The sequence below is a fragment of the Solea senegalensis genome, linkage group LG10 (genome assembly GCF_019176455.1).
Source record: "Solea senegalensis isolate Sse05_10M linkage group LG10, IFAPA_SoseM_1, whole genome shotgun sequence".
Taxonomy (NCBI): Eukaryota; Metazoa; Chordata; class Actinopteri; order Pleuronectiformes; family Soleidae; genus Solea; species Solea senegalensis.
In genome coordinates, this window is record NC_058030.1 from 22,227,683 (window position 1) to 22,254,066 (window position 26,384).

A 26,384-nucleotide genomic window follows, 5' to 3' on the forward strand; every position below is an offset into this window, starting at 1 on the left:
AGATTCTTCAGAATAGTAAATACAAATTGTGTACAGATATATATATATATATATACATATATATATATATATACATATATATATGTTTGTGGCACTGACCAACTTTGTTTTGTAGATTGATGGGGAGGGGATTATCACAAGATAATCCCCAGATATTCCATGTCATACCTTCATTTTAAGTCTACTAACAAAGGATTTAGCGTTTAAAACAGCATCCAGGTGATTATAAAGCATCTCAGACAGTCTAGATGCAAACAATTGATACATTTTCAAACTTGTACAATAAGTATTGGTGATTGAGCATATGGAATTTATGTGTATGTACAGTATAAGGCACTTTACATTTGAGATGATTTTATGTTACATTGTTACTATGTTGAACAGTATCTCTTATATAATAAATATATATATATATTTTTAAAATACTTATGTTTATTCTTGCATTCATTATAAATTTATGCAGGAGTGAATTCATAGCAACTTTCTTACTTACTGTCTCACAGTTACTTACATCTGCCACAAATTCACTGATGTTCCCAGTTAAGTACTCTGTTTAGGATGGCTATAAAATATTTCACTATAAAGCAGCTGTAATGTCGACTACATGTATGAATAAGTTGAAGCCTAAAGATTTTGTGCCTTGTAATGTGTTACACTGGGCTTTAAGTTTAAGGAGGAAAGCTGATGCAAAAAAAGAGAAAGCATGCTGATGAAATAAAAGACCAAACATGAATATAACTGATTAGTGACATACATAAACTCAGGCAAAGAGTGTTATGTATCGGTGAGCATGCACGCAAACTACTAATGTTTCATTTATTGTGACAAAGGGAAATACAGAAACAAACAATCAACAACAGTTTAGCACACAGATGCTTGAGAAAGAACCATTTAGTACACACAGTCAGTCAGACCACTAAGCATCAGCATGCATGACAAGCATGTCCAAACAGCCGTGTTGCTGCATCAGTCTGAGGATCCATTTACCTTCACTGTCCGACATGGCGCCTTGCAAGTCATCCATGATGAATGCAATGTCTCGATCATATCCCCGTGTTCGAGATTCCTCCCTCATATGTTGTTGTACCTCTGGCAGGGAATGGCTGGACCCAAACTGGTCCCTGGAGTCAGCAGAGATTGGAGGGAGAGGTCCAGCTGAGGCTCTAGCCATGCCCATAGGCTGCCCCACTGGGCTCAGAGGGCTCTCCTCCTCAGAGTTCTGAGCCACAATGGGGATACGGCCCCGGCTTTGGCTGATAGGTAAACTAGTTGGCTTTGCTCTGGCCATGCCAGAGGCAAATGCTGCATCCAGGACCTCTCCCTCCGTTTTTAGTCTAAGCGAGGAGCTAGATAAATCCCGTTTGATAGAAAGATCCAAGCCATAGACAGAAGAGGGGCGGGAGGAGGGGCGAGATGAAGGACGGGAACGTGAGCCACTGGGGTAGGTGCCATCATCCTGGGCAGTGGCCCTGATCGCAGATCCCAATCCAATGGACTGCCCAAGATTAAGAGAACCAGCTAGGTTGGCCCCCAGAGAGGAGCCCAAATATTTTTGCTGCTCAGACAAGTTCTTTCTAAGTCCAAATGTAATTTCGTCCTGAAGCAACCTGGCTCTAGCAGCCAGGTTAGTCACAGAGGAGGCCCCAGATCCCATGTAACTTCCAAAGTCAGGCTCCAGGTCCCTACTTTCCTGAATTGGAGAAAATTTTGTAACTGCTTTAGGATCTATTAGGGCCTTTTTGTTCTTCATCTGTTTCTGGTAAAGCACAGCTGCTGGGAGTTGCTTTGCAGCCTGTTTTTCAAGGGTGAGCCTGCCAATGCTGTATTTCTCCCCTTTAGGAAAGTGACGAAAACTGCTGTCACTGGGGAGAAACTGGGGTAGGCCCAGACTTGTCAAGTGTTCCAGCCCCTCAGTTCCTCGCCTAAACTCCTGCTTGATTTGCTGCTTCAGTAGTTTCAGCTCATATGGTTCCTCCATAGTGTCATCTTCTCCTTTACCATAACCTTGAAGACGGGCTGTGCCTAAAAAATCTGCCACCTAAATGAAGAAAATATAAAGAAGTGTTTAAGAGCTTTCATGTGTTATAACTATAGAGTAATTGATTATGACAAACAGAAGTGACAGGCTGTACCTAGATTTATTTAAAACATAATGTTGCTTTCTTTATATGATAGGCTACTGTGCATCATGGGAGTAACACAAACAGCAGTTCTTAATTTTTTAATTTCTCATTGATGTAGTTTCAATGAGAGATTCATGTGTCACAAAAAAAGTGAACAAAATGCATGTACACTCTTATCACTTAAATGATAAGAAAGCTATAAACTTGATGTAATAGTGCAGTATTTACCTCTGCTGTGCGCCTGACTTCTGCTGCTCTGAGTAGCCTGTCTGCTTTGGACAACTCTTTATCAGGCAAACTGAATCCAGAACCTAAGCCAGTGTTGCTTAGCCCTGTTGAAGCCTTGGTAAGCTCCCCTATGTCCTCAATCAACACATAGTTCCTCGCATTGTGGTGGTCAATATCAGCATAGAAAGAATCAGCTGAGATGCTGGACATAGGACTAGAGGCCATGCTCCTTTCCTCTATCCCTAGCCTCAAATCCAAGCTACCATACTTGCCCCCCAAGTGAGCAACTCCATATCCACTTTCTGTAGAGGTTGGCACAATTAGCAGAGGCTGGTTGCGTATTACTTCGTAGTTGGTGGTGATCTTGGGCTCTAAATCAGACAGAGTAGTTTGTCGCTGCTTTCCCTGTTGCAAGAGCAGTGCATGTTGGTAGCTGCTAGACTGAGCCTGGGCGTGGGACAAAGATAGAGTTGGATAAGGAGACACTTGGTGGTAAAGGGACTGCTGCTGATATAGATTCTGTTGGGTGTAGTGGCTTGTGGTTTGGGTCTGAGGAACATATTGGGCATAGTGTGAGTAGGGACTAGTAAGTGTGTTGTACTGGGAATCAGCTTCCGTCTGCGGAGGGATGAACTGATCAAACTCTGATTGGGGAGCCGTCCGTGGTCTCTCCAGGCCATCACCCCTTGCTTCTCTGATGTTGCTAACCTCACTATCTGACATATAATCTCTTTCCTCTGCCACCCCCTGGAGATAGGCCCTTTCTCTTTTCTCTCTCTCCTTCAGCAAGGCCTCCTTACGCCGATTTATACCCATCTCCAGGTACCTATAAAATAGGAAAAAATATTTTTAGAATTTATTTTTAGTTTTACAATGTAACCACTCTATTAACAGTATAGCCAAATATGTTCCAGGTCCTCACACATTTGTACCTGTTTACTATGTGTGAGTGTAGAGAGGTCTCATTGAGTGATGTCAAGGCAGCCTTTTAGCCCATAAGCTATCAAGGTAAAAGGGGAACCATGCAGATGAATTAGGAATGATGATTTCAGGAGAGGGACAAAATGCAATGATATTGGTAGTAATCAATTAACAGTATATTAATTGATTACTAACAGTTATAGTTAATGAATTAGTGTTACAGGGTCTGAAAGAAGGTATAAGACTTGAAATATGTTGATGTTAATTCTGTAGTAACTCACCGCAGCTTGGCATCAATCTCCTTTTCCTCTTCGTCTAGCTCAGCCTGTTTCTTGCGAAGTTTGGATGATTCTCTCTCCACCAGATCAAGCTCCTTGTCAATGTCCTGCAGTATCTTTGCACGAGCCATTGTAGTACTGCGGGCAAGGCGGCGACGTGCAGAGTTGGTGCTGTAGCCTGACCGTCCTGTCAGAGACTCATCCTCAGGAGGAGGGTCTGGTAGTGTCCGTTTCACCTTTTTACCTGAGCCAGTAGAAGAGCCTCGGCCCTATTATGTAACATAAAAATAAAAATAAAAATGAAAATGATATACATGTTATGTATATTATCATTCTACAAGTAACAGCAACTTTTTTGTAGTAAATATTTTATCAATAATGGGAATTTTCTTTTATTTACATTTTGCAATGACTTACAGAATAGATGTCTCCACTGTATCCACCCATCCTGTCTTCTCTTGAAGGACTAAGGGACATAGGATCAGATAGCGATTTCTGACCAGACTTCAATATACGTGGACCAGAGGAAAATCTAGCTGGGTCAGCAGTTAACATTCTCTGGCCTCCAAGAGACTTTTCTGGGGATAGTGGGGAGACTGCAGTATAAAAGACTTTAGACTTAGAGGGGAGATCTGCTGTTAGATGTGTACTGAAGCCCACATCAATAGGTACATGTCTTCTATCTGAGTCTGTCTGACAGCTCAGACTGCCACCTCTCTGAGAGTTCTCTGGAGCTGAGATATGTTTGATGATTTCCACCTTCGTGTCCATCTGGACATTAGGACGTTTGATAGTTCCAGAGTGGTCAGTCTGGACAGATATCTCTGCTACTGTCTGGATAGCAATGCTAGAGACCTTGGAGCCATGTTTCCCATCACTGCTATGTTTTCGAGAGCGTCGTCGAGCTTTTGAAGGAGTATCCCACTCATCTTGGTCCTCATCATCAGACTGAGCTGAGCTATCAGCACTTCTCTTACTCTTCTTTCTCTTCCCTACATGCTGCTTCTCTGCTGAGTCTTCATCATCTGTCTGTACTCCACTATCAATTATTCTTTTCCCTGTGTCCTGATCAGCTTGAGGCTTCTTTACTAAACTAAGTTGGTCTTGGTTTTCCTCTAAATATGTTCCAATACATGGTGTGGTAGAATCGTCTCTGACTGGCCAGTACTGGCCACTGTCTCCCACTCCTGCATATTTAGCGTCAAGGAGATTTCCTGTAGAACCACTGCTACAGTAATGCTCATCTAGCTGGCGTTGGAGTTGCAATTGGAGTTGTTGGATTTGCTGCAGCTGTTCTTTCTGCTGGGCATAGGTCTCCTGCTGGGCCACCATGTGTGCATGGTGCTCTTCCTCTTGCTGTAAGAGAAGCTGCTGTTTTAGTGCCTGAAGTTCCTCAAGCTCTCTCTGAACCATAAGCTGCTCCTGTTCACGGTAACGCTGAATTTCCTGCCTCTCCCATTCCAACTCCTCAGCAAGACATAGCTGTTTAAGCTTTTCTAGCTCGAGAATCTCCCTCTCCATCTGATACTGTGCCATCTTGGTATTGTCTAGGCCAGGGAACATTGGGGAAGAGGCCAAAGCATCAAGAGAGGCAGCAATCGCTTCCAGGGTAATATCGGAGTACATATCTGGATAACCTGTTATAATGTCAGTCAAAGCTGGGGGTATGAGCTCCTTAGGTAGGCCTGTGTCATAAGGAATTATTTGTCCTGGGTCTGTAGTTGGAATGAAGCCATACGGATGTGGCAATACCTGGTTTTGGACTGTTGATGTAGGAGTTAAGGTGGTGCTAAAGACAGAGCCTGGCTGAGTTGTAATTGCATATGTGGATGGAACTGGGGCAGCAACAGAGGAGTAAACAATTCCATCTGAGGTTCTTAGAACACTATTTACACCAAAACCAGCTGCAGAAACCTGGGAGTAAGGAGTAGTAGTCATCCCAGGATAGTCTCCAGTAGCTTTGTTCGTGTAGTCAAGAGCTTTACCTGCCATGATAAGTCCAGAGATAAAAAAAACAAAAAACTTTTACTTTATCAAATACATTAATTCTAGAAACAATCATAATGCACTGTATATCACTTGATGGTCATGCAGCTTGGCTTTACAAATAGTCCCACTGCACATGCATATCTGCAGATATTTTGGCTAGCAAGATGCAAAGCCAAAATATTGAGGGAGCACACGAAGGCACACACATGCATCTGTATCAAGACAAAAAGAAAAAAAAGGCAGCGGTTACTCAAAGCATGCATATTAAACAACTGATACATAAGGGAAGCAATTAAGGGAAAATAACCACATTAATCCCCACTATTCAATATTTACTTATTTAGTAAGTAAAATAGCAAATCCTCTAATTCATTAAATCAATTAAATGCAAGCCCCCAAAGAAAGCAAAACATGCTGGTTAAACCTGTAGAAATGCAGGGATAACCCCATACTCACCAGATGGAAGTTTGGTAGCAGTGAGGTCTATAGCACCATCTGAAGTTCCAATGAGATAGGCATAGTCACTGTTGGGATCACTGGAGAAAAGTCCTGCATCTGTAAGGTTGGACTCAGACATTGATGCTTTTACACCATTCATTCCTTTGATTCTATAAATTCCAGCCTTGTCGTATTGGTAATGGTCATCTCTGTCACCAAAGTGGTTGTCAGGCTGGGTTGTAACTGGGGGTTGACTTCTGCAGCTTCCTGTAAATGGAAGTTTGTAAATGACATCACAGCATACACTCCTCCTACCAGCTGTAAGGTCAACTGGAGTTCCATCATCCTCTACAACAGTGGTCACCACTCCTGGGCTTGTGCTCGATAAAGCTACCATTGCTCTCACTGGTCTGTAGTTGGATAAATCCATGGCTTCTAGAGAAAGAACAGGACCTTCATTGCTGACAGCTGCTGGTTGTTTGACTGCTGGTGAGACAAGAGCTCCAAAGGAGAGATTAATGGGTATTTCCTGAGCTGTAGTTGCAACAGCACTGACAACAGTCTCAGAGTTCACAGGTTTATATACAATCTGTGCTATTGGTTCAAATGGTTTGCATGATTTGACAGGCAGAGGTAATGCCATAACATTGCCTTGTATATCGAGGGGTTTCTCAGCAGCAGCTTTGTTATATGAAGCGATGGTGGCTGTACAAGTAACTATTGTGATGCTGTCTGTAACAACAGACAATGTGGTTGCAGGGGTGATCTGAGAACTAAGATTCACTATCTCAGGCTGCACTGCTGTAATTTGACGGCCACTGGAGTCACTTGAAAAAGACTGTCGACGTGAGTCAGGCTGTGTCAGGTCCATGCCTTGTTCTGTCATTCTGACACCAACCTTCATTGTACGTAAATCAATGACATCACCAGGGTATATCATCTTCCCATTCTTTTTCTGGGGAGGTTGGACTTTAGCTACATCTGGTTGCATAGTGATTGCTATACTTGAAGGGGCCTGTGGAAGTCTTTCATGGACAACAGAAACAGTGGTCCTCTGGACCTCAGTGGTGACCACCTGAGTGACCAGACTAGGCAGGCTCTCAGGGGGTTGCCCTAAAGTGGAAACTGAAGAAGAATACATGTGACTCAAACTTGAGACCACCTTTTCTGGTCCTCGAATCTCTTGGCTCTCAATAGACTCTTGCTGAATTTTAGTGATGGAAACTGGGGCCACAGAAACACCCTGTGGAATGTCCTTTGCAGTGGGCATTGAGGTTCTCCGAGCATATGCCTCAGTGGCTATAATTTCCAGAGGCTGTTCCAATTCAGATGGGTAAGTTATCACGTGTGGTTGTTGTTCTGCTGAGGAAATAGATTCTCTTCTGTAAGGAACATGGATTCCATAAGCTTCCATGGGAATGTCTTTCTCAGCTGGCATGTTTATGACCTGTGCTGACTGTAATGGTTGCTGCATAGTTATAGATTCTCTCCTGTTTGCAGCGAAGGCCTCCGTCGCAACAACCTGTGTGGGTATATCATATTCTACAGGATGGGAAAATATCTCACTTGTTGTGTATACTGGCTGTACTATGGATGATACAGATGTCCTCCGCTTACTTGTGGTTTCCTCTGTTTTAACAATTCCTTCTGGCATGGATAATGGAACTGAAGCTACATCTGAAGCACTTTGTGTTATAATCTCTATGGGAGTCTCATGTTCAGGCTGCAATGCAATGACCTCCAGTGGTGGTGTAGAATGTGAAATGACAGAAGATGAAATTGCTTTATAGACCGGTGGTAAATAAGGAACAGGAGGTACTTCTGGCTGCATTACCATTTGCTGCGCTTTAGTAACAAGAGGTGATTGTGTTTCAGTAACCGTTGGAATGATCACCTTATCAATTGTGGCTAGCAGCATTGACTTAGCTACTTCAGGTATTGGGGTAACATCAGCTGTTACAGGTTGGAATTGTGGTACTGTAGATGCTGAAGATGGTCCTCTTTCTAAAGCATCAGTGGAAATAACCTCAGTAGGTGATTCAAATTGTGTAGGCAGGGTTTCCACGTGTGGATGCTGCTCTATCTCCACATGTAAAGGTAGAAAACTTTGTGGTATTGATGAGAGCTCAGCAATTGTGCGACTATCTGTGGGTAACATTTGGTCTGCAGGTCTTGTTATTGTTTCAACTTCTGTCAGTTGCTCGTGAACAGGAAGTTGCTCACCCACTTCAGTTATAACTGATATTATAGCCCCCTCAGAGAAATTAGCAGGTACATTCTGTTCTTTCTGTAGCATTTCTATTTGAGTTTCAATCTTTGGGTAATTATAAGTTGAAGGGACTGTAGCTGATCTATTTTGTGGAACTAGTGGATCTATAGGTTGCAGTGGTACAATTACAACTTCTTTCAGTGGCTGTGGCTGCACAGGTAAAGTTGATATTGGGACCTGAGGAACAAGTCCTTGATTTGAAACCCCTGGTAAAGCTGTTGTTACCTCTATTGACATATGTTGTTGGTGAGCCACAGATGGTATAGACGGTGGTCTTGCCGTGGCTTGGATTGTCAGAGGTTGAATAAGAACCTTAGGGGGCATCGATATTAGCTCAGATATAATTCCGGGTGGCTGAGCAGTTGATTGTTCTTTTTGCACATATGGTTTCTTGATTGGAGGAGGTACAGCATGCACTTGGATGGTTGTGTCTGGACAGGATGACACCATGATGACTTCAGCTACTGATGGTGGTGGTTGCACTACAGGGGGTAGAGAGTCTCTCCTTGTTTGCACTTCAGCAGCAACTGCTGCAGAATATGTAACTTGCTCCACTGCAACAGTTAGAGGAACAGAAACTGGAGGTGGATGCCTTACCAATGGAACAGAGGCTGTCCTCACTGTTGCCTGTGCTGAGAATACCTCAGTGGGTGCTTTTTGCTCTAAAGGTGTAGGCCGTACCCCAGACACTTTTGCAGACGGAACGGAGCCTCGTCTTGCAGGTGCCTGGACTGTTATAACCTCAGTTGGTGAGCCAGGCTCAGATGGAAGAGTTATCACCACATAGGTTTGCAAACATTTGGAATGTCTAGGAGACAAAGGTGACTTAGGGGACGTTGCACCCAACTTAGATTCCACAGGTCGTGTCAGGCTAAGCGACAGAGCATTGGGAGGTTCCTTGGTCCTAGGTAGTGTTGCAGCTTTCGGGGCTACATGGGGAGGTGGTGGCTTGACACTCTCTCCTGGCTTGTGGCTGAAAACCAGTCCAGCTGGAATTGATATAGGCTTAGGTGGTATGGGTGGGGGAGGCTTGGTAGTTTGAATGGGACCAGCTGTTACATAGACATGTCCTACTGTTGCTGTGGCAATTGTAACTGCAGTGGGAACATGTGGCTTTGGATAAACAGTTGGCTTCGGTAATGCAGTAGGTGGTGGTGGTGGTGGTGGTGGAGGTGGAGGAGGAGGTGTATCTGCCACAGGTATTTCAACTGTATCTACAGCTTTTGTGCCTGTCATGGGTTTAAGTGGAAGTGGTGGAGCTGAAGCTGCTGGTAGTGCTGACAGTTCAGAGGATGGTGAAGTTGTAAGTGAACTGTACATATCTAAAGCAGGGTCAGTGGACATTTGAGTAATTGGTGGCAGAGAGGTATTGTAAGCATTTAACCCTGTGCTAGTAATATCTTGTTGAGCTTGTCCAAGTAGAGATGAAGAATCCCCACTAGGCACTTTGATGACTACATGCCCCTGTCTGGTTGGGGTCACGATGCAAGGTTCAGTTACATGATCTGGTTTTATATCCTCCATTCTTGGTTGTATATCCACAACTACAGACTGCAGTGGCTGGACAGATGCTGTGCTTCCCATAGCTGTGGTAGTGGTCACAGCAGGGGTGACATGCTGAGCATTCCTTACAAGAGGCAGTTCTGTGTTAGGCTCAGGTAATGACACTGATGTAGACCGAGGGGGAGGGGGGGGCGGAACCTTCTTTTTGATGATAGTTGTTGATGCCAGAGCTGGTGGTGGCACCTTGGTTGTTTGAGCTGGAGCTGGAACTACCACTGGGCTCACTGATGGCACAACTGGTTGTACAGGGACTGAGTGTACCACCTTAGCTCGGGCTTGAGCAGGGGTTGTCACAAGTGCTGATACTGGTAGTGGAGTTTGTGCAACAATTGGAGATGTAGTTGACACTATGTCGGGCATCTGGACGATGACTGGCCCTGGGCCTGATGTCAGAGAAGCAGAAACAGCATGAGATGCAGCTGAAGTGGAGACTGCAACAGGTGCAGCTGAAACTAGGGTTGCAGACTGAGCTGAAACAACAGCAGGTGCTGGACTTGGTGCGGAGGCCTGTATAACAGCTGGCGCCTCAATAGGCATCTGAGATGGAGATGATACTAAGTCTGGCATTTGGACCACCACAGGCACAGTTGACATATCTACTTGACTTGGGGATTCGGAAGGTTTCACTTGAGTTGCTGCAGTTGATTGAGATTTGGATGGATCAGAAACCACATCTGGTATTGTAACTATAATTGTTGTTGGAGTGAACTGGGAGAATGAGCCCCCACTAGATGATAATGCTGCAACTGTGGTAGGTGATGGTGATGACATTTCTGTAGGTGATTGTGTTACAAATGAGGTTGGAGGTGTTGGTGTAGACAGTGGAGTTGAATCTGATGAAACAGGTGTTTGAGCCTGGAATGGGGATGTAGAATTGGAAAGTAAACTGGAATCTGAATTGGCCGGTGAAGTTGGAGGTGATACTGGTGACACAGGGGATGGTGAAGTGGTGAGCTCTGGGGCTGATATTGGAGTTGGAATGGGTTTTGGCTCTGGCATTTCACAAACTACACATATAGGCTCAATTTCTGCAGTTTCAAAGAAAGGTGGGCTTGTGGATGGATCATCTTTGGTCTCAGAGTCATCACTGGGGGTAATGTCAGATGAAATACCCACACCGTACTCATCTGCTAGACTGTCATCTTCTTCCTCCCCAGAAGAACACTGGGTAATCTTGAGGTCTGGTATGGGGAACAATGATTTTCTGAGTGCAGGATCCTGAGGAAGCATAGGCCTAACAAAACCTATAGATACACTTGGAGTGCTGGGAATAACTGCCATGTCAGAGCGCTTGGGTGGTTCAGAAGGGCGTGGTGGAGCTGGCCGTTTCTTTTTCCTTGTGAGTAGTTCATTGGAAGATTCAGTTTCCATGAGAGGAATTTCAGTTTGACCAGTGAGGAACTCTTCCGTCGGAATAGTTACCACACAGGTCTCAGCAACCGATAGAGGCTCAGTAACTGAGGACCCAGTGGCAGAACTTTCCATGGCAGTCTGGGCCTGATGAAATTCTTGCTCTATCATTATCAGTTCTCTTTTTTTCTGCATCATTTCCTCATAAACCTCCTCGGGTGACCTGAGTTTTTTGAGAGATTCAAAGCCTGTAGCTTCTTGAGATTCACTCATTCTTATATCAGGCTCATCAACCAAGGATTCATAAAGATAGTCCTCAATTGACATTCCTCCAAAGAGTGGCTCAATATCAGGAGGACTCTCCCCAGGAATCATTATTGTCTTTTGAATTATGTCCTCATATGCTTCTTCTGCACTCTTCAATGATTTTGTTACAGATGGAGAGTATGGTATCACTGTTGTTGAGGGCTTACGTCCTCTCTGTACAGCTTGTCTAGCCTCTGATTCTGATTCAACACTGGCATAGTAGTCAGAGCCAGATGTTCTATTAGTTTCATCCATGACAGTGACCCCTCTCAGATCACCCCTTGGGGAAACATCTTCAGGTGTAGACAGTGGTTGACCATGAGCCTTAACTTGATCTTTGTCTTTCTTAGGCTTCTCTCCTTCCCTCATCTGCTCATCTTCTGAAGAGTCTTCAATTGTTGGCAGAGGCTGGGTTGGTTGCCTGTGTTTACCTTTGCGATGACGTTTGTCCCCACTGACTTTCCTATGACTGGGGCTACTGTCACTGTCCTCTTCAAGAGATGAGGCTGACGTAGGTGAAGATCCTGGAGTAAAGCTAGATGCCTGAACACTAGATGATCCCTTGGACAAAGATTCTGTGATGCTCTCTACTTCTTCATCAGTGCTTTGTCTCTGTCTCATGACAGGAATGGCTTTCCTGAAAGTAGAGCTAGGCATTGTTTCAGGGACGTCTTGTGTTGTTGAAGTGCCAGTTATCGGGAGGGCTATTTTCCTTGTTGGGCTATCATCATTATCTATGACACCTTCCCTAGAAAATGCAGTCACTGAAGTATTATCAATCGTAGCCTCCTTCGCATCCTGATTTTCCAAATCGTTGTCTTTTTCATCTTCTGAAAGAGACATTTGTCCTTCATCACCCATACCCATTATCTGTTTGCGGATGAACTCTTCAGTTTCAACAGAGGAGTCATTGCTTTCAGTTTTGATATCTTCGCTGCTGGATGAAACCTTTGCTACCTTTAGCCTCCTCCTTTGGAATTTAGGTGAGGGCGATTGCGTGAGCTCACTTTCACTGCTGTCATCCATTGCTTCATAACTTAAGAGCTTTCTTTCAGCTTTGACTTCCTCTATTACTGGTATGGTTGGTTCTGTATTTTTATCATCGTTGCTTGTGTCGCTAACCAGCTGCTCATCCTTTAATTCCTCTGATATCGGTAAAATGTGGGGTTGATCATCATGTTGTTCTTTCAATTTAGGCTTCGTATCTGTTGCAAGTAGAACCTGCCCAGTTGAGGGAGAAACACTTCTTTCTTTAATTGGCACTTTCCAGGTCTCATCTTGGGCCTATGGGGAAAGACATTTAACAATAAACTCAATGAATTTCTGGCACAGACACCTTTCCTCTGCTAATTCTGAAAATGTTGCAATGCAGAGGGGGATGGATCATTCAAAATTTTGCAGAATATATAAACAAGTTAAACACAATGCATTGTCCTTATCAATGCTACTAAGAACAATAATTAACATCTGTATATGACAATTTCACTGTGACAGTCTTCTATATTGGTAGAGGGCATATAACAACCTAAACCAATAATATAGTAGCCAAACATTGATATTATTGAATTTGGCATTAGATACAAACATGATTTAAATGCAATACACAAAATACAGGATGTTGAATTTTATAAAAAAAATAAACTACTAAATTATTACAAAAACACTTTACAATCCATACTTTATGAAAGTAGATATTTTTACAGGACTTACTTTTACGATGATGGTGTTCATTGGGTCTGTTTGTATCTGTGGAGTTGAAGTCACATCAGGAATCTTGTTAACCATGTTTTCAGAGACTGTCTTGTTCTCTGCTTGTAACTCTGATTTTGCCTCCAATATCAACTGCGTCTCCTGTGTTTTTGGTAACACCTCAACTTGCTGCAAAGATTTTGTTTGTGCTATAGGTTTGATCGGATCATCAGGCTGTGCTTCCTTTATAATCCTCTCTGGAATAGAGGGAGGATTTGGCTTTGATTCTGTTCCAGCCACAGCTACAGCCAGGGCATCTCTTGCAGCCATAGGGGAGATGGGTACAATTGAAGCATCTGTTGTTGGGAATGTAGAAGCTGCAGCAGCAATATCTTCTTCAACTTTTACTTTTTGAAGATCAGGTTCAGGTATGGGCAATTCTGTCCCACTAATCTCCATTTTGACTTCATTTTCTTTAGTAACAGTTACAGTTTTGGAAATGTCTGTGTTTGGCACCTGAACCTTTGGTTGTAACACCGTTTCCTGAAGTGGGGCCACAGTGGGTGTGGTGGCTTCTGCTGCAAACGCCACTTGAAGCTGTGGTTCTTCTATAACTGGTGAAAACTTTGCTGTTTGTACGGGTTGGGCCTTATCCTCAATTTGAGTTGAAGCTGCTAAAGGTTTGGTTTCCATCATGGAGACAGGACTGGGCTGTGATGTGGTGCCAGGTGTGGGTTCTGCCTTTGTTGGAGCACTTTTGGTCTCTGCCTGTTTGGTTGTGTGTGTGGCCTGGGTCTCTGACTTGGCAGATACAGGGGGAGGCTGGGGTACCTTCTCTGAGTCTCCTAGTTGTCCAGACAAAGCCCTTTGTGTCTGGCAGTTCAGACACAGCCATTCCTCCTGTGAACAAACACACATAACACAAATGCACGTTAAGAAACTGTTTACCAGATAAACATGCAAAATGTTACACATGCAAAATGCTGTTTTTTTCACATACTTCATCACATACTATACTATATGCTTTTCATGCTATAATAGTATATGCAATTGACATTTTAATAGTTACTGTATATGCATTTGGTAATATTCAATTTCCTCTTAAGATTACAGTTAAATTAATTACTCCAATACTTAGAGAAAGTATTTCATGATGGAGGAAGAAAAGTAAGGTTTGCTGTGAAATTGCTGACTTGAGAGAATCTACCTTACTGATCTTAACTGATCTAGGATTAAATAATTACACAAAGCCAATGATCAGACTAGTTATAGCTTGTTTCCAAGAGAGAGAGAAGCACTATATAGCTCCAGGTAAAAAATACACCAAAACTCCTGTTAGATGTTTATACTGCACAAAAAAAACCAAAAAAAAAAAACAATCTCTTAAGACACTCCATCTTCAGGTGAAGTTATATTATGAGAATTGATTTCCTAAGCATAGAGGTAAACAAACAGACCAGTGCTTGTTCAGTGTATTGACCCTAAGCTTTCATCGGGGTCTGACAAACATCTACTCTACTAAAATGACATTTCAAGTGTTAGGCAGTATTCTACACAGATGTGGTTTGGTACACTTCTTGGTTCATGTGGAGGATGAAGCCAGTCCATCACAGGGCAAACATACAGAGAACAACAACCATTCACTCTCATATTCACACCTATGGTCACTTTAGAGTATCCAATTAACCGCTGCATGTTTTTGACCTGTGGGAGGAAACCAGAGAACCCAGAGAACATGCAAACTTCACACAGAAACTGGTCACTGGTAAAACGGACATTCAAGCTGCTGACCGTCTTGCTGTAAGGCTACAGTGCTAGGCACTAATCTGCTGTGTGGCCCTGCATTGAATCCACATGTCAAAAATATTCAGCCTGCATTCTGTGGAAAAAATCTCAATATAATAAGTTAAGGAAAAAAAAGGGAAAAAAAAACTGATCAGAAGATGTCCAACAACTGCAAATGATCAGTAATGGGAAAAAAGGAAAACATAATGATATTATCACAATAACAATAATAATAATAATAATAATAAATGAAAACTAAAATGTCTTCAACTGGCATTTTGTTAATAACAAAAAGCAAAAATATAGCTTTTATGCATGCAATTTCCAGAAACATAATACAAAACAAACAGCAACCATTATCTCAAAAGTGACTAAACAACAAAAGACTGTGTTAAGAATTATTATGAAGCTGTCATTTTGAATGGCACACAGATGAATCCCATTATTTAACTTAACAATTTCCCTAAAGTAAAACTTTGATTGCCTTTTCTCCACAGTGGTCTGCAGTATTGACAACTGGAGCATCACATAAGCATCAACAAATATCTGCATCATTTACCCACCCCAGTTTATCTGGTGTCTAATAAATGGCCTGTCGTAGTTGTCACTGAGAAAAGATACTATACATGAGAGTATGTCAACAGTTAAAGAAATTATATGGAAATGATTTAAACACAATTATAGATAATGGCAGACTGTATGTGCCAATGCAGTCATGAATTACAGTGTGGTGCAGTCATTAATGAATCATATTTTTTTCCCCACATTGTCAACCTGTACACACGTGTATAAGGCACAATATAACTGTCCCTTATGCATCATAGTATTCACAGTGAATACCAATGAATTCAATCTTCACCACGCACTATAACTTCCGCACAGTTAAAACAACCAAAAACTGTGTTGTGTAAATAAATAACATTTTCAAAACAAGCGTGTGGTCCCTAATAGCATCATGCTTGCAGCACTAGAACTTACGATACTTAAAGGATAGCAATAAAAATGCTTACCTTGCAAAAGAGCTAATCACATTTTACAACCAATGGTCTTACTATATAAAATGATCCTCCTCTGAATGCACATTCCTATCACAGTCATGCTCCATTAAGGAAAAGCTCAGGAGGACATGAAAGGCATGAGCTGTCAACAGATAAAGCAGTGTGTCTGTAGCAGCCTAGCAAACCAAATCACAGCAATGCGCCTGCCTCTGCAGAGCCAGGGAGAGCAGGTCTGATACTCTGGGCAGAGGAGGAGATTACAGTGCATTCACGTCACATTTGTGAAACAATGTTCATTTTTAACTTCACTTTATGTATGAAATAAGTATCACAACTTACACACATTCACTACGTCCTCACTCAATTCATTTTAATACATATTATAATAAAGGGAAATATGCGATACTAAACAAATAAAACAGTTCAGGTACTCATGTGCTGACTTAATCTTAACGTTTAATTGATTTAATCTGCCTTCTGTCAAACACTGACTTGCATAGGCATGCTCTTAAAATCCAGCTGTGCTGGGGATTTATCATTTTTGTTCCCATATATTACAATGCAATGACTTGTTATAATGATGTTAAAAAGACAAGATTAGAGGGGGGCATTTGCCTGTTTATACTTGAATTCATTTGAGATTTTTGTCCAACTGGGATTATTAATATTTGTCTCAAACCTGCCTTTGCCCAGTTGCTTTTCAGATATTTCAAACTGTCGTGTATATGACTTTTAAAGTCAAACCATTGTCAAATGAATCCACACAATACTGATAAAGTTTATCAGCCCCACACGACTCTCTCTGTGTTTCTCAGTACAGCAGTGTTTAGATCTCATGTCACCTGGCCGAATTCCCGCGCTGCACACGGGAAGTGATTTGTTTGATGTCAAAAAAGACGGAGGCAACAGCAACATTGCGCTAGTAAAGCGAGACGACAGCAAAATATAACAGGAGAAAACCAACGCCTCCACTGTGAGTGTTTTGTTCACTTCTGGCTCGGTCAGGAATATGATAATCCTATGAGTTCCCTTCCAATAACAAACTAAGCCTCATCAGTGCAATACATGTTGCTGGTAATTATCTAAATATTATCTGATCCCAGCTCAGCCCTACTCATTCACCTTTTCAAGAACCTTAAACGTTGCTACATTAGTTCAACAATCAGCAACTATGAAATAAGATGATAACACACAATAAGCTCCAGTATTCAACTTTGAACATCTGTCAAAACTTGAATTCCCACACATCCCTCTACTTCTTTATCTCCACATCTGCCACACTGAATATAATCACAGCTAACAAGGAACACACTCCTGACTCATTCATATGCTAATCAGCAAAATCATGTCACTGCCCAAGAAGGCCATTGATAAAATTTAATCACACAATAAACGTGTTACTTTCTGGCTTTTCTAATCATCTCATACCTGGCACAATGGTGTAAGCAGAGGCAGCTCATATGCAGTGATCATTTCTTTATATGATATTTTAAAATATATGGTTTCTTTGTAATTGAATTCCTGAGCAGCCAATATTGATATACACTTAAATGGAAATTGAGAGTAGAGTTACTATCCTTCAATGCATCGAGCCTTTCCACCAATCAAAATGGGTAAACTGAATATTAAAGATAATTGCTGACCAAAATGAATAACTAAACATTGATTGGCTCAATAACTGGTTTTCATGTTCAATACCAAAACCAATTCACTATCACTACTTGGTGTGTGTGCAAATAAAAAGTCATTCTAAGTCAATATCACAGCTTTGAGTCTCTCTGAATACCAACATCAGTCCAATGCAGTTACAGTACTAAGCTGTTAACGCTGCATTAGTGCTGCTACATTACCACCGAGCCATAACGAGCCATTTCAAAACCACTAATCTCCAACTGAGTAATAAATATTGGTAATAATTTAACTAATAAATACATTTGAAATGAAGAACCCACAACATAACTCAATTACAATGCTGTTGCTGCTTTTTATTTACTGTTTGTTTTTTGTTTTTTGTACATGTTGTGCTCAGGAAAGTATTTTGTGCGACTTGTAGGGTTTTTGGTTTTTGCATTCAATATCTGATCCTCTGATTTTGACCAGTACCTAACCAATACTTAACAATAATTCAGATTTCAATGTTATTACAAATAAATCATCAAAACCATATAATTAAAGTTTAGTAAAGTTTGACATTTGTGAACATTTTTAGGTTATTTACATTCCAACAATTTTATCAACAAATGAACTATCAGTTAAAAAATAATAATTGACGGATTAATTGGTGATGAAAATAACCAATAGTTGCAAGCCTAATAATTATTATTAAACCATTCAGTTTCACCATAGCCGTCATTTTACAAATAAAACTGCATGCCCTGAATTCATTGTAAAATACTAAAAATGACTGCACACTGAATTCTTTAATTTAATAATACACAGGTTGTTAAGAAGCTGCAGGATTGTCAAAAAGCATGTTTTCTTAATCCTTTATTCTCCCTAGTCTCCCTTTCCTGCCATCTAAATATGGCCCTGCACCTCACAGCTCTTCAGGGTCCTTTTCTCAGCACGATGTATACTGTGCCATCTTTGTATCTGATAACTCACTGAACCTGTAAACTCGAAACCAACCTACATGAAATTAAACATCCCATTCATCAAAAAAAAAACAAAAAACGAGGGGACCTAATCCCAACACATTCCCTTTTCAGCACCAATCACTGCCTCACAGCCATAAAGTCCAGCAGAGCCATGCATCAGAGCCACAGGGTCTGGAAAACTGCCATCGCCCTTTTGTCTAATTAAATCTGTTTTGTGAGTAAAGAGCATGAGGCCTAAGCAGTAAGCTGTGGGAGAGGCTGCTCCACATGATTAGCCGGTGAGCTGGATTAGCAGACCTGCACAATGACGCCAGTCAGGAAAATGATGCTACCGACACACAGGCGCGGTTCATCTGCTGAACTGCCAATTTGACTTAAGTCACATCAAGAGACACTCTTCCGTTTAAGCAACGTAAATAAGCCATAATGTGCTTTACATTCAAATTAGAGCTTGGCAGTAAACCGGGCTATTATTTTCTTCAGTATCAATATTGAAAAAAACAAACAACACACACACACACACACACGTATATGTGAAGAAGAGAGTACAGGCAGGTTGGAGTGGGTGAAGACGAGTGTCAAGGGTGAATTGCGACAGAAGGATAGCAGCAAAAGTGAAATGGAAGGTCTCCAAGATGGTCGCGAGACCTGCTATGATATATGGCTTAGAGACAATTGGGATGGACAGGATTATAAATGAGCATATTCGAGGGACAGCTCAGGTTGAACGGGTTGGACATAAAGTAAGAGAGTCAAGGTTGAGATGGTTTGGTCACGAGCAGAGGAGGGACAGTGTTTATATTGGACAAAGGATGATAAAAATGATGCTGCCAGACAGGACGAAAAGAGGAAGACCACAGAGAAGGTTCATGGACATTGTGAAGGAGGACATGAGGACAGTTGGTGCAACAGAAGAGGACACAAGGGAAAAGACGGAAGGATGGAGGCACATGATCCACTGTGGCGACCCCTAAAGGGAAAAGCCAAAAGATGATGTAGGAGAAGAAGAAGTAGAAATAGAAGATGGGTTCAGTATTTAAGCATTGAAGTTACAGTATGTTCAAGACCATAGACTGTACATCAAAAATGGACATAGTCCAGTTTCCTGGTTGAGGCCGTTGAAAAAAAAAGTCTATGGGAAAATGAGCTTGTACGGCTCACTTGTACGGCTCACTTGATATTTAACAAGAATTTCCTGAGAAGTTAAGGGACCGGTGTGTAAAATTTAAGTGACATTTCAAGATATTGAAGATAAAATAATGATAATTAAATGATTCATTATACTTCAATCACCTTATTGTATGAATTGTTGTTTTTCATTACCCCAGAATGAGCCTTTTTTATTTATATCAGAATTCAGCTAAAATAGCCCACAATGGACAAACTGAACCACTTTTGACTTTTGATGCTCACTGAAGGCTATAAGTTTTCCTACACAGTTGAAAGAGAAGGTTGAGGAGAGGGATGCTCAGCTGCAACATATAACTCCCACCTAAAAATGTTCTCAATTACGGGTTTCAGGTCGTCTTCAATAGCACACAATCACAATTTTATAAATTATGTTCCCATTTAGAGGAAAATAGACACCAGTGTGAATGAATGCTGGTATTGTCCAACAGGAGCAGACATCGCATAGCTTCAAAATGGGAGTTGAGACTCTTAATGGGCGACGTCATGACCGGATGCTACTTGATCAAGACTTTCACTTTAAACAGGGCATGGTTAGTGGTCTGAATATTTAAGAAACTGGTTATCTACTGGGATTTCCCACACAACCATCCCTGAGGTTTGCAGAGAAAGGTCAAAATAAGAAAGACACAATATCCATTGGGAGAATATTGCTTGTCGATAGAAAAGTAGTAACTCCAACAACCACTCGTTACAAGTGAATGCACAACACATTGCACGTTGAAGCAGATGAACGACAGCAGCAGAAGACCACGCCGAGTGACACTCCTACCACTTTATGAAAATAAGATAGATAAGACTTGTATTGATCTCCCATAAAGGAACTTCAAATTGACTCAGCAGCACAAATGTTAGCAGCAGAATGTGAGAAAAGATAATTACACAAAATAGAAATAAGAACAGAAACTAAATGTAGGCAGAATACATAAAAATGATAGATATATACGGGAAATATGCAGTTACACAACTGACAGTGTTAATGTGACAATCAATGCCGTTCTTGCAAGAAGCTCTATTTGAGATTTATATCAAGGTCATTAAAGTGTGGGTGCTTTTGTACTGTGCAGCAATGTGAGATGTTAGATGTCCTTTGTACCTAATAAAGTGGTTGGGACCGGTGTCCTAATTTGTCTGTGATCTTTGTATCTTATTATTAATTATTGGTTGGTACTGTGCAGCACTTTGTAATTGTGGCTTTAAAAAGTGTGGACTTGACACATTTGCACTTTCAACACAAATAAAACAATCCCGAACAACAACATATGAGACACTAGCTAGACTGAAGAGATGGCCTTAGGTCTGTTGATGACATCAGTGTTCCTTCGCCTTTCTTCACTGCTTTCCAGCTATTGATACTGGAGCTACTAACTTTCTTATTGATTTCCTGGCAGACACTTTGGCACAAGCTGTAGAAGGCTAATATACTCGACCTTCAGCAGCCCACACAGAGCAGAACTCATCATAAATCAAGCCTCTCTGATGACTGAGGACGTTGACCCACTGATTCATAATAAGCAGAGTGCTCCAGTCTGCAGACGAGGAAACACACACCCCTCCCTGCTTTTTTGCCAACCTGACAAATGGTGCATCGGCAGTTCGTTTGATGCCAGGGAGCAATGGGCAAAGACTGGGAGAAACATAAGAGGGACTGTGCGGGTGTGGCATAAAAGACAAAAGTAAAAACAGTAGAATGTGAAAGATGCTGAGAGGTACACTAACAAAGCTCTGAGGGGAGGTCCTATTACTTCTTCTGTGACAGAAAAGACAAAATGGAAAGATGGATCTTTGTCTCACATGCAGGAAAATCACTGTAGTTCAGAGTATTTGTGCTAAAGTAAATCCAGTAATATTTTCATCTTTACTGAAAAAGACCAGTGAAAATGAACAAAAACAGACAGTGAAAATTGCACAGCTGACATGTGATACAACATCAAGGCTAAAGTGTTAACATTTTAGCACTGAAGTCTCACGGAACTTAAAATAGAGTGGGGAGGTTGTGCATAGGTTCCCCTCAAAGTGACATGAGGACACACGTGTTGAACCCAGTACCATCACTGAAAAAACATGACCTCCCATCATCGTTTCTTCTATTGTAATACAAATCATACTTTAAATAATACTACAAATGGAAACGGAATGGACAAAAAAATTAGGATATGAAGTAACATTCTTTTGTACAACCGTTCCCTAACTCCTAATAAGACTTCTGCGTCTGCCAACAGGTAGTTTGGTCCATTTTTTCTAAACAAACAGCTATGCACCATCTGTTTTCAGTGACTATGAAATTCTCATCATAAAAGGAGAGCGAAACCCCAAGACACAAACAGAGCAATACGGTTTATACAGTGCAATCTAATGAGCTTGTCCTGACCTCTGAAACCAAACAAACACTGCATAAAAGCATGGCACAGCACAGAAGAGCCTGCTTATCTGGACGGTACATGACTCAGCTGTTCACCTATGAGCACAGACTGCGTCTGACACACTCACTGGACTGAAGTACAGCGGCAGCGTTTGTGATGCCACTCGCCGCTTGTGATCAGCAGTGCTGTCACTAAATACACCAGAGTCCTCTGTTAAACGTTGAGATTTTAGACATTTCCCTGGTAATTGTTGGAGATTAACCCACGTTTATAGGATTGTTAAGTCTTTTTAAGTGATCTACAGTTCTTCAGAACTGAAAAGCCTCCTGAGTGAGAGGTGAAACGTCTTCAAACCTAACTCAAACTAAGACCAGTTGCCCACAAAGATTCAAGTTGCTTGACGTGTCGCTTGGTATATTTTGACTGTTGCGCGACAGGATTACGACGACAGCTACCGGAACTCTATTCAGCCAGACCTTCTGCTGCTCAGTCTGTGGCTGCATGGTTCACTAACCTATGGCACAAAACGTATGTAAAAATATGAAAATATCTGTGCAGGTTAAAAGGTTCCACAGATGCTTTGTTGCACATCTGAGGCTTGTGAGACAGACATCACGTATCCAGCTGATTCCTGCCATGAATCTGGCCTGTATTTTAAAATGAAATTGTGTTTCATACTATTAGATTATATTGTTTTATTATTCGTTCATTTTAATAATTTCATTCTCATCTTGTTATCCCCTGTCTGTTTAAATTTCAGTGTGTATAATCCTTTGTTGTCGTCTGCCTGACATGATTACTGCTGACTGAATAACAAATTGACCCATGGGCATAATAAAGACCTATCCTAGTTTATTCTATCTGTCACAGCTTTGCAAATTCTTCTGGATGTAAACTCACATTTTATTAATTAAAAAAATATTACCATATAGAAATACAAGCATCCTGCTTTGTACAAGGAAATCCCAAATTGTTGAGTTGAGTGTTTTGTTTTTTTTTAATATCGAGGCTATGTTATTCTTATCTCAGCAGTTACACACAGTGACTGCACAACACAAAACACGTGTGTCCTACTTATCAGACAACAGTCACTCCCAGGCTTTTGATGGAATCAGCTGAAGCAGAACATGCAAAAGAAAAATATGGATAGAATGGCTTTGACTTTGACCTGAGGGACCTCATCTCCTTAAAAAAACAACATACATTCATGGTAAAGAACAGAGGCGTGGTCCTTTTTGAGAACACATGTTGACAGCAGTTTAGTACTTAGAGCTGCATCAAGGCCAAGCTATTAATGGTTTCCTCGGCTATTATGAGGATTGAATCTATGCTGCACACATACAGTAGCAGCGATCACGCCTGCACGCTTGTCCCTTCCCCCACTGAAGCACAAGGCCTCGGCTCTTCCCCTTCTCTGGTGTCCACAATGTGTGAGAAGTATCAGTTACATAAGCGTCAAAGGGAAACCAAGCCGAAGCCATGAATAAAGAAATGAGATAATATGATGCTCACACTGCATCGCAGTCACTGCAGGGAGGAGTTTTATCACCATTTACTGAGTTCAAACAAACGTCAATCAAAAATACTCGCCTTTCCAAGGAGACGGGTAAACACTTGATTGTTTGCAAATTGAAATTGTAATTGGAAACAACGCACCTAAAAATTCTCAGAGGCTGCAGTTTGACCCTTGTACTTTTGATTGATCTATGTTATCAGTGGTTCTCAATTTTTTTCATATCAAGTACAAACTTTGAAAACATTGAGCTCTGAAAGTAATACCATTATCACCTATGTCAGAATACAGTGGTGTAAATAGAGCATCCTTACATGCTTCAGAAACCGGTATATTGACCACCAGTTTCTACGCCATCCATCCAATTTCTACCACTTTGTCCTTTTTACCACTTTTAATTTTGTATTTTTTGTATTTACCTGGAGAGAACCCATGCAAAACTGCTGAACTCTCTTGCTGTGAGTCAACAATGCTAGCCACTGCACCACCATGTGTCCCCATCTTCTATGCCAATTTAAATAAATGGAGTGTGCCCATGATAATCTTCAAGAGTCATATAGGTAGTTTATATTTTTGATAGTATTGCATGCCGTAATGCTCTGATGTATTTTACACTACAAGGCGATGAACATTGTTCTGAAGCATGACTTCCTCTCATCTCATCTTCTACTGCTTCATCCTCCACATGATGTCATCACCTAAAACCAGCCATTTAAAATAAAACAAAAGGCCTCAACTGTCAAATAATATCCTGCTCCGTTACAAAAGAAACAAACTGGCCAAAATAACATGACAAAGCTATTACTGCATTTTATTTACATTTGTGCTTAGGGAAGCATTCAAATGACAATTGCAGATTTTGGATCAAATTGGAGCCTATGTTTGTCATTTTCCATTGGGGCGATTTTTGACCAGTATCAGATGAATACTGATATATTCATCCTTTACAGTGATCAGGAGGAAGTCGGAGTAATTACCAAAACACAATCAACAATTTGAAGCAATGCAATTAGCAAAGTGCAGTTTATTTTTTCAAATGTCGATTGTTCTACATTCTATGCCCATTAAAAAGTTTGGCTTGAAAAAGTGATTGCAACTACAATTGCAATTACAAGTCAAAACAATCAGTTACTGTATTGTACCTAATTTCTGTATTGTACTATTTCTTTTTTGATAGGATCCACATATTTTGAAATGTTTAAAATGTTTCTAAATTTTTTTAATACAAATATCACCAGATAATATAAATTCACTACAATCAAATTATTGTGAGTGCTTTTTCCTCACAAACTGCAATGAAACCTTATATCACAGCACCCCTGGTAGTAACTGAATGGTGTTTGTTGGAAAAAACAACCCTACGGGGAAATGTGACTCATACAAGCTAAAAAAAGGTGGGGGGTGGGGGTTAAATTATTATTGCACCTGAGGTAAAGAATCTTAATGACCAGTATGTATGAGCAAATCCAAAACAGGTATGCACATGTATTATAACCATACACATAAAATGAAGGGCAAATAACATGGAGCCACTGATCTGTAAAATAGCAGATCATTTGAAAGGAATTGTCTGCTGCTCTAATGTACTCTGTTGTGTCGTTATTGTGTTGGATATAATCCATTTCACTTCTACTTATTGGCATACATCAAAGGGCTTTGCCATCTCAGATCTCTCACGGGGACTGGAGATTCCCTGATCCCTGCTCTGTCATGGCAGCAGATCCCCATTCCACTAATGCTGTTGCACAACCCTCAATCACTGTAATACGTTTTCAGAGCTGCTGGTTGGCTGGAGCACTCGTCCTCTCATGTGCTGTTATGTAATAACCCCTGTCACCTCAGTGGATAGATAGCCACAACAGTCGGCCACCACACAGTCTGCATTTTAGTGTGTTTTTCATTTTGTAAAGATCTCTGAAAGTCGGTTTGATGATTCGATTACATTACATTAATAAATAACACACTAACCACTGTTCAAAGTCACAGTCTGAAAACCAATTCAAGCATGCTGCTCTCATTTTCCTCTGCTGTGGCACCTTTGACCATTTTATTCCAATGCACTTTTCTTTGCCTTGAAAAGCAAATCAACAGTGAAGCACAATTCAAGCAAATACACGTGCATTTTTCAGTCACAATATAAGCCTCCATGAAAGCCCATCTACCGTTTTTCTATGACATGCATAAAGATTTTTTGACCGTAAACCATGTTCTCGACATCTTCTAACTCAAAAGATGGTGTGCCTGACGGTGTACAAATTATGGACTCATAAAATGAGTAAGGCCTGTCCATGATCTCCGTTGCTGCCGACGAGCAGACAAAGAAAGGTCTATTACCCACTGAAGAGCATATTGCAGGTGTTTGGACCATAAACGATGACAATATTTGTACCAGCAACCACATTTTTGATTTAATGACATAGGATAAGTAGATGTGACACGTGCTAAATCAAAGCAGCAAGGAGCTTAGATTCATTTAAAGCTAAAGGTTTCTTCAGCTACATTTTTTAATATATTGGTATTTTACAGCCACTTACTCCAGACAAAGAATGGTATTTTTGAAAATTGAAGTTTTCCTTCTCTGGTTTAAAGAAAATGAAGAATGCTAAGTTAACAGGAGGTGGAAGGTCAAGCCTTGCCGGGCGATCAGAAGAGAGACTGACAAATTTGCAAAATCGGCAAATGACAAAAGTACAAAAGTAAGCACGTTAAAAGTCCACTCAGCAACGCTAACACTCGCAGGTTTGGCTACATCTGACACAACAGAAATAAACGTGATAACGTCAAAC

General features: G+C 41.1%; 1 protein-coding gene across 7 annotated transcripts in view; it reads right to left on the bottom strand.

The window, feature by feature from the left end:
* pclob (piccolo presynaptic cytomatrix protein b) overlaps positions 1 to 26,384 on the bottom strand; it is a 72,022-nt gene that overhangs the window by 27,118 nt on the left and 18,520 nt on the right. For all 7 annotated transcript variants that reach the window (XR_006361197.1, XM_044036758.1, XM_044036757.1 and 4 more), the window contains exons 13-18: positions 13,176 to 14,054; positions 5,996 to 12,749; positions 3,968 to 5,535; positions 3,554 to 3,819; positions 2,352 to 3,177; positions 988 to 2,038 (exon numbers count right to left, since the gene is read on the bottom strand). Coding sequence is in view for 6 of the 7 variants with exons in the window: in XM_044036758.1 (XP_043892693.1) it covers positions 988 to 2,038; positions 2,352 to 3,177; positions 3,554 to 3,819; positions 3,968 to 5,535; positions 5,996 to 12,749; positions 13,176 to 14,054 (11,344 nt within the window). In the remaining variant the exon portion in view is untranslated. The remainder of the gene's footprint in view (positions 1 to 987; positions 2,039 to 2,351; positions 3,178 to 3,553; positions 3,820 to 3,967; positions 5,536 to 5,995; positions 12,750 to 13,175; positions 14,055 to 26,384) is intronic.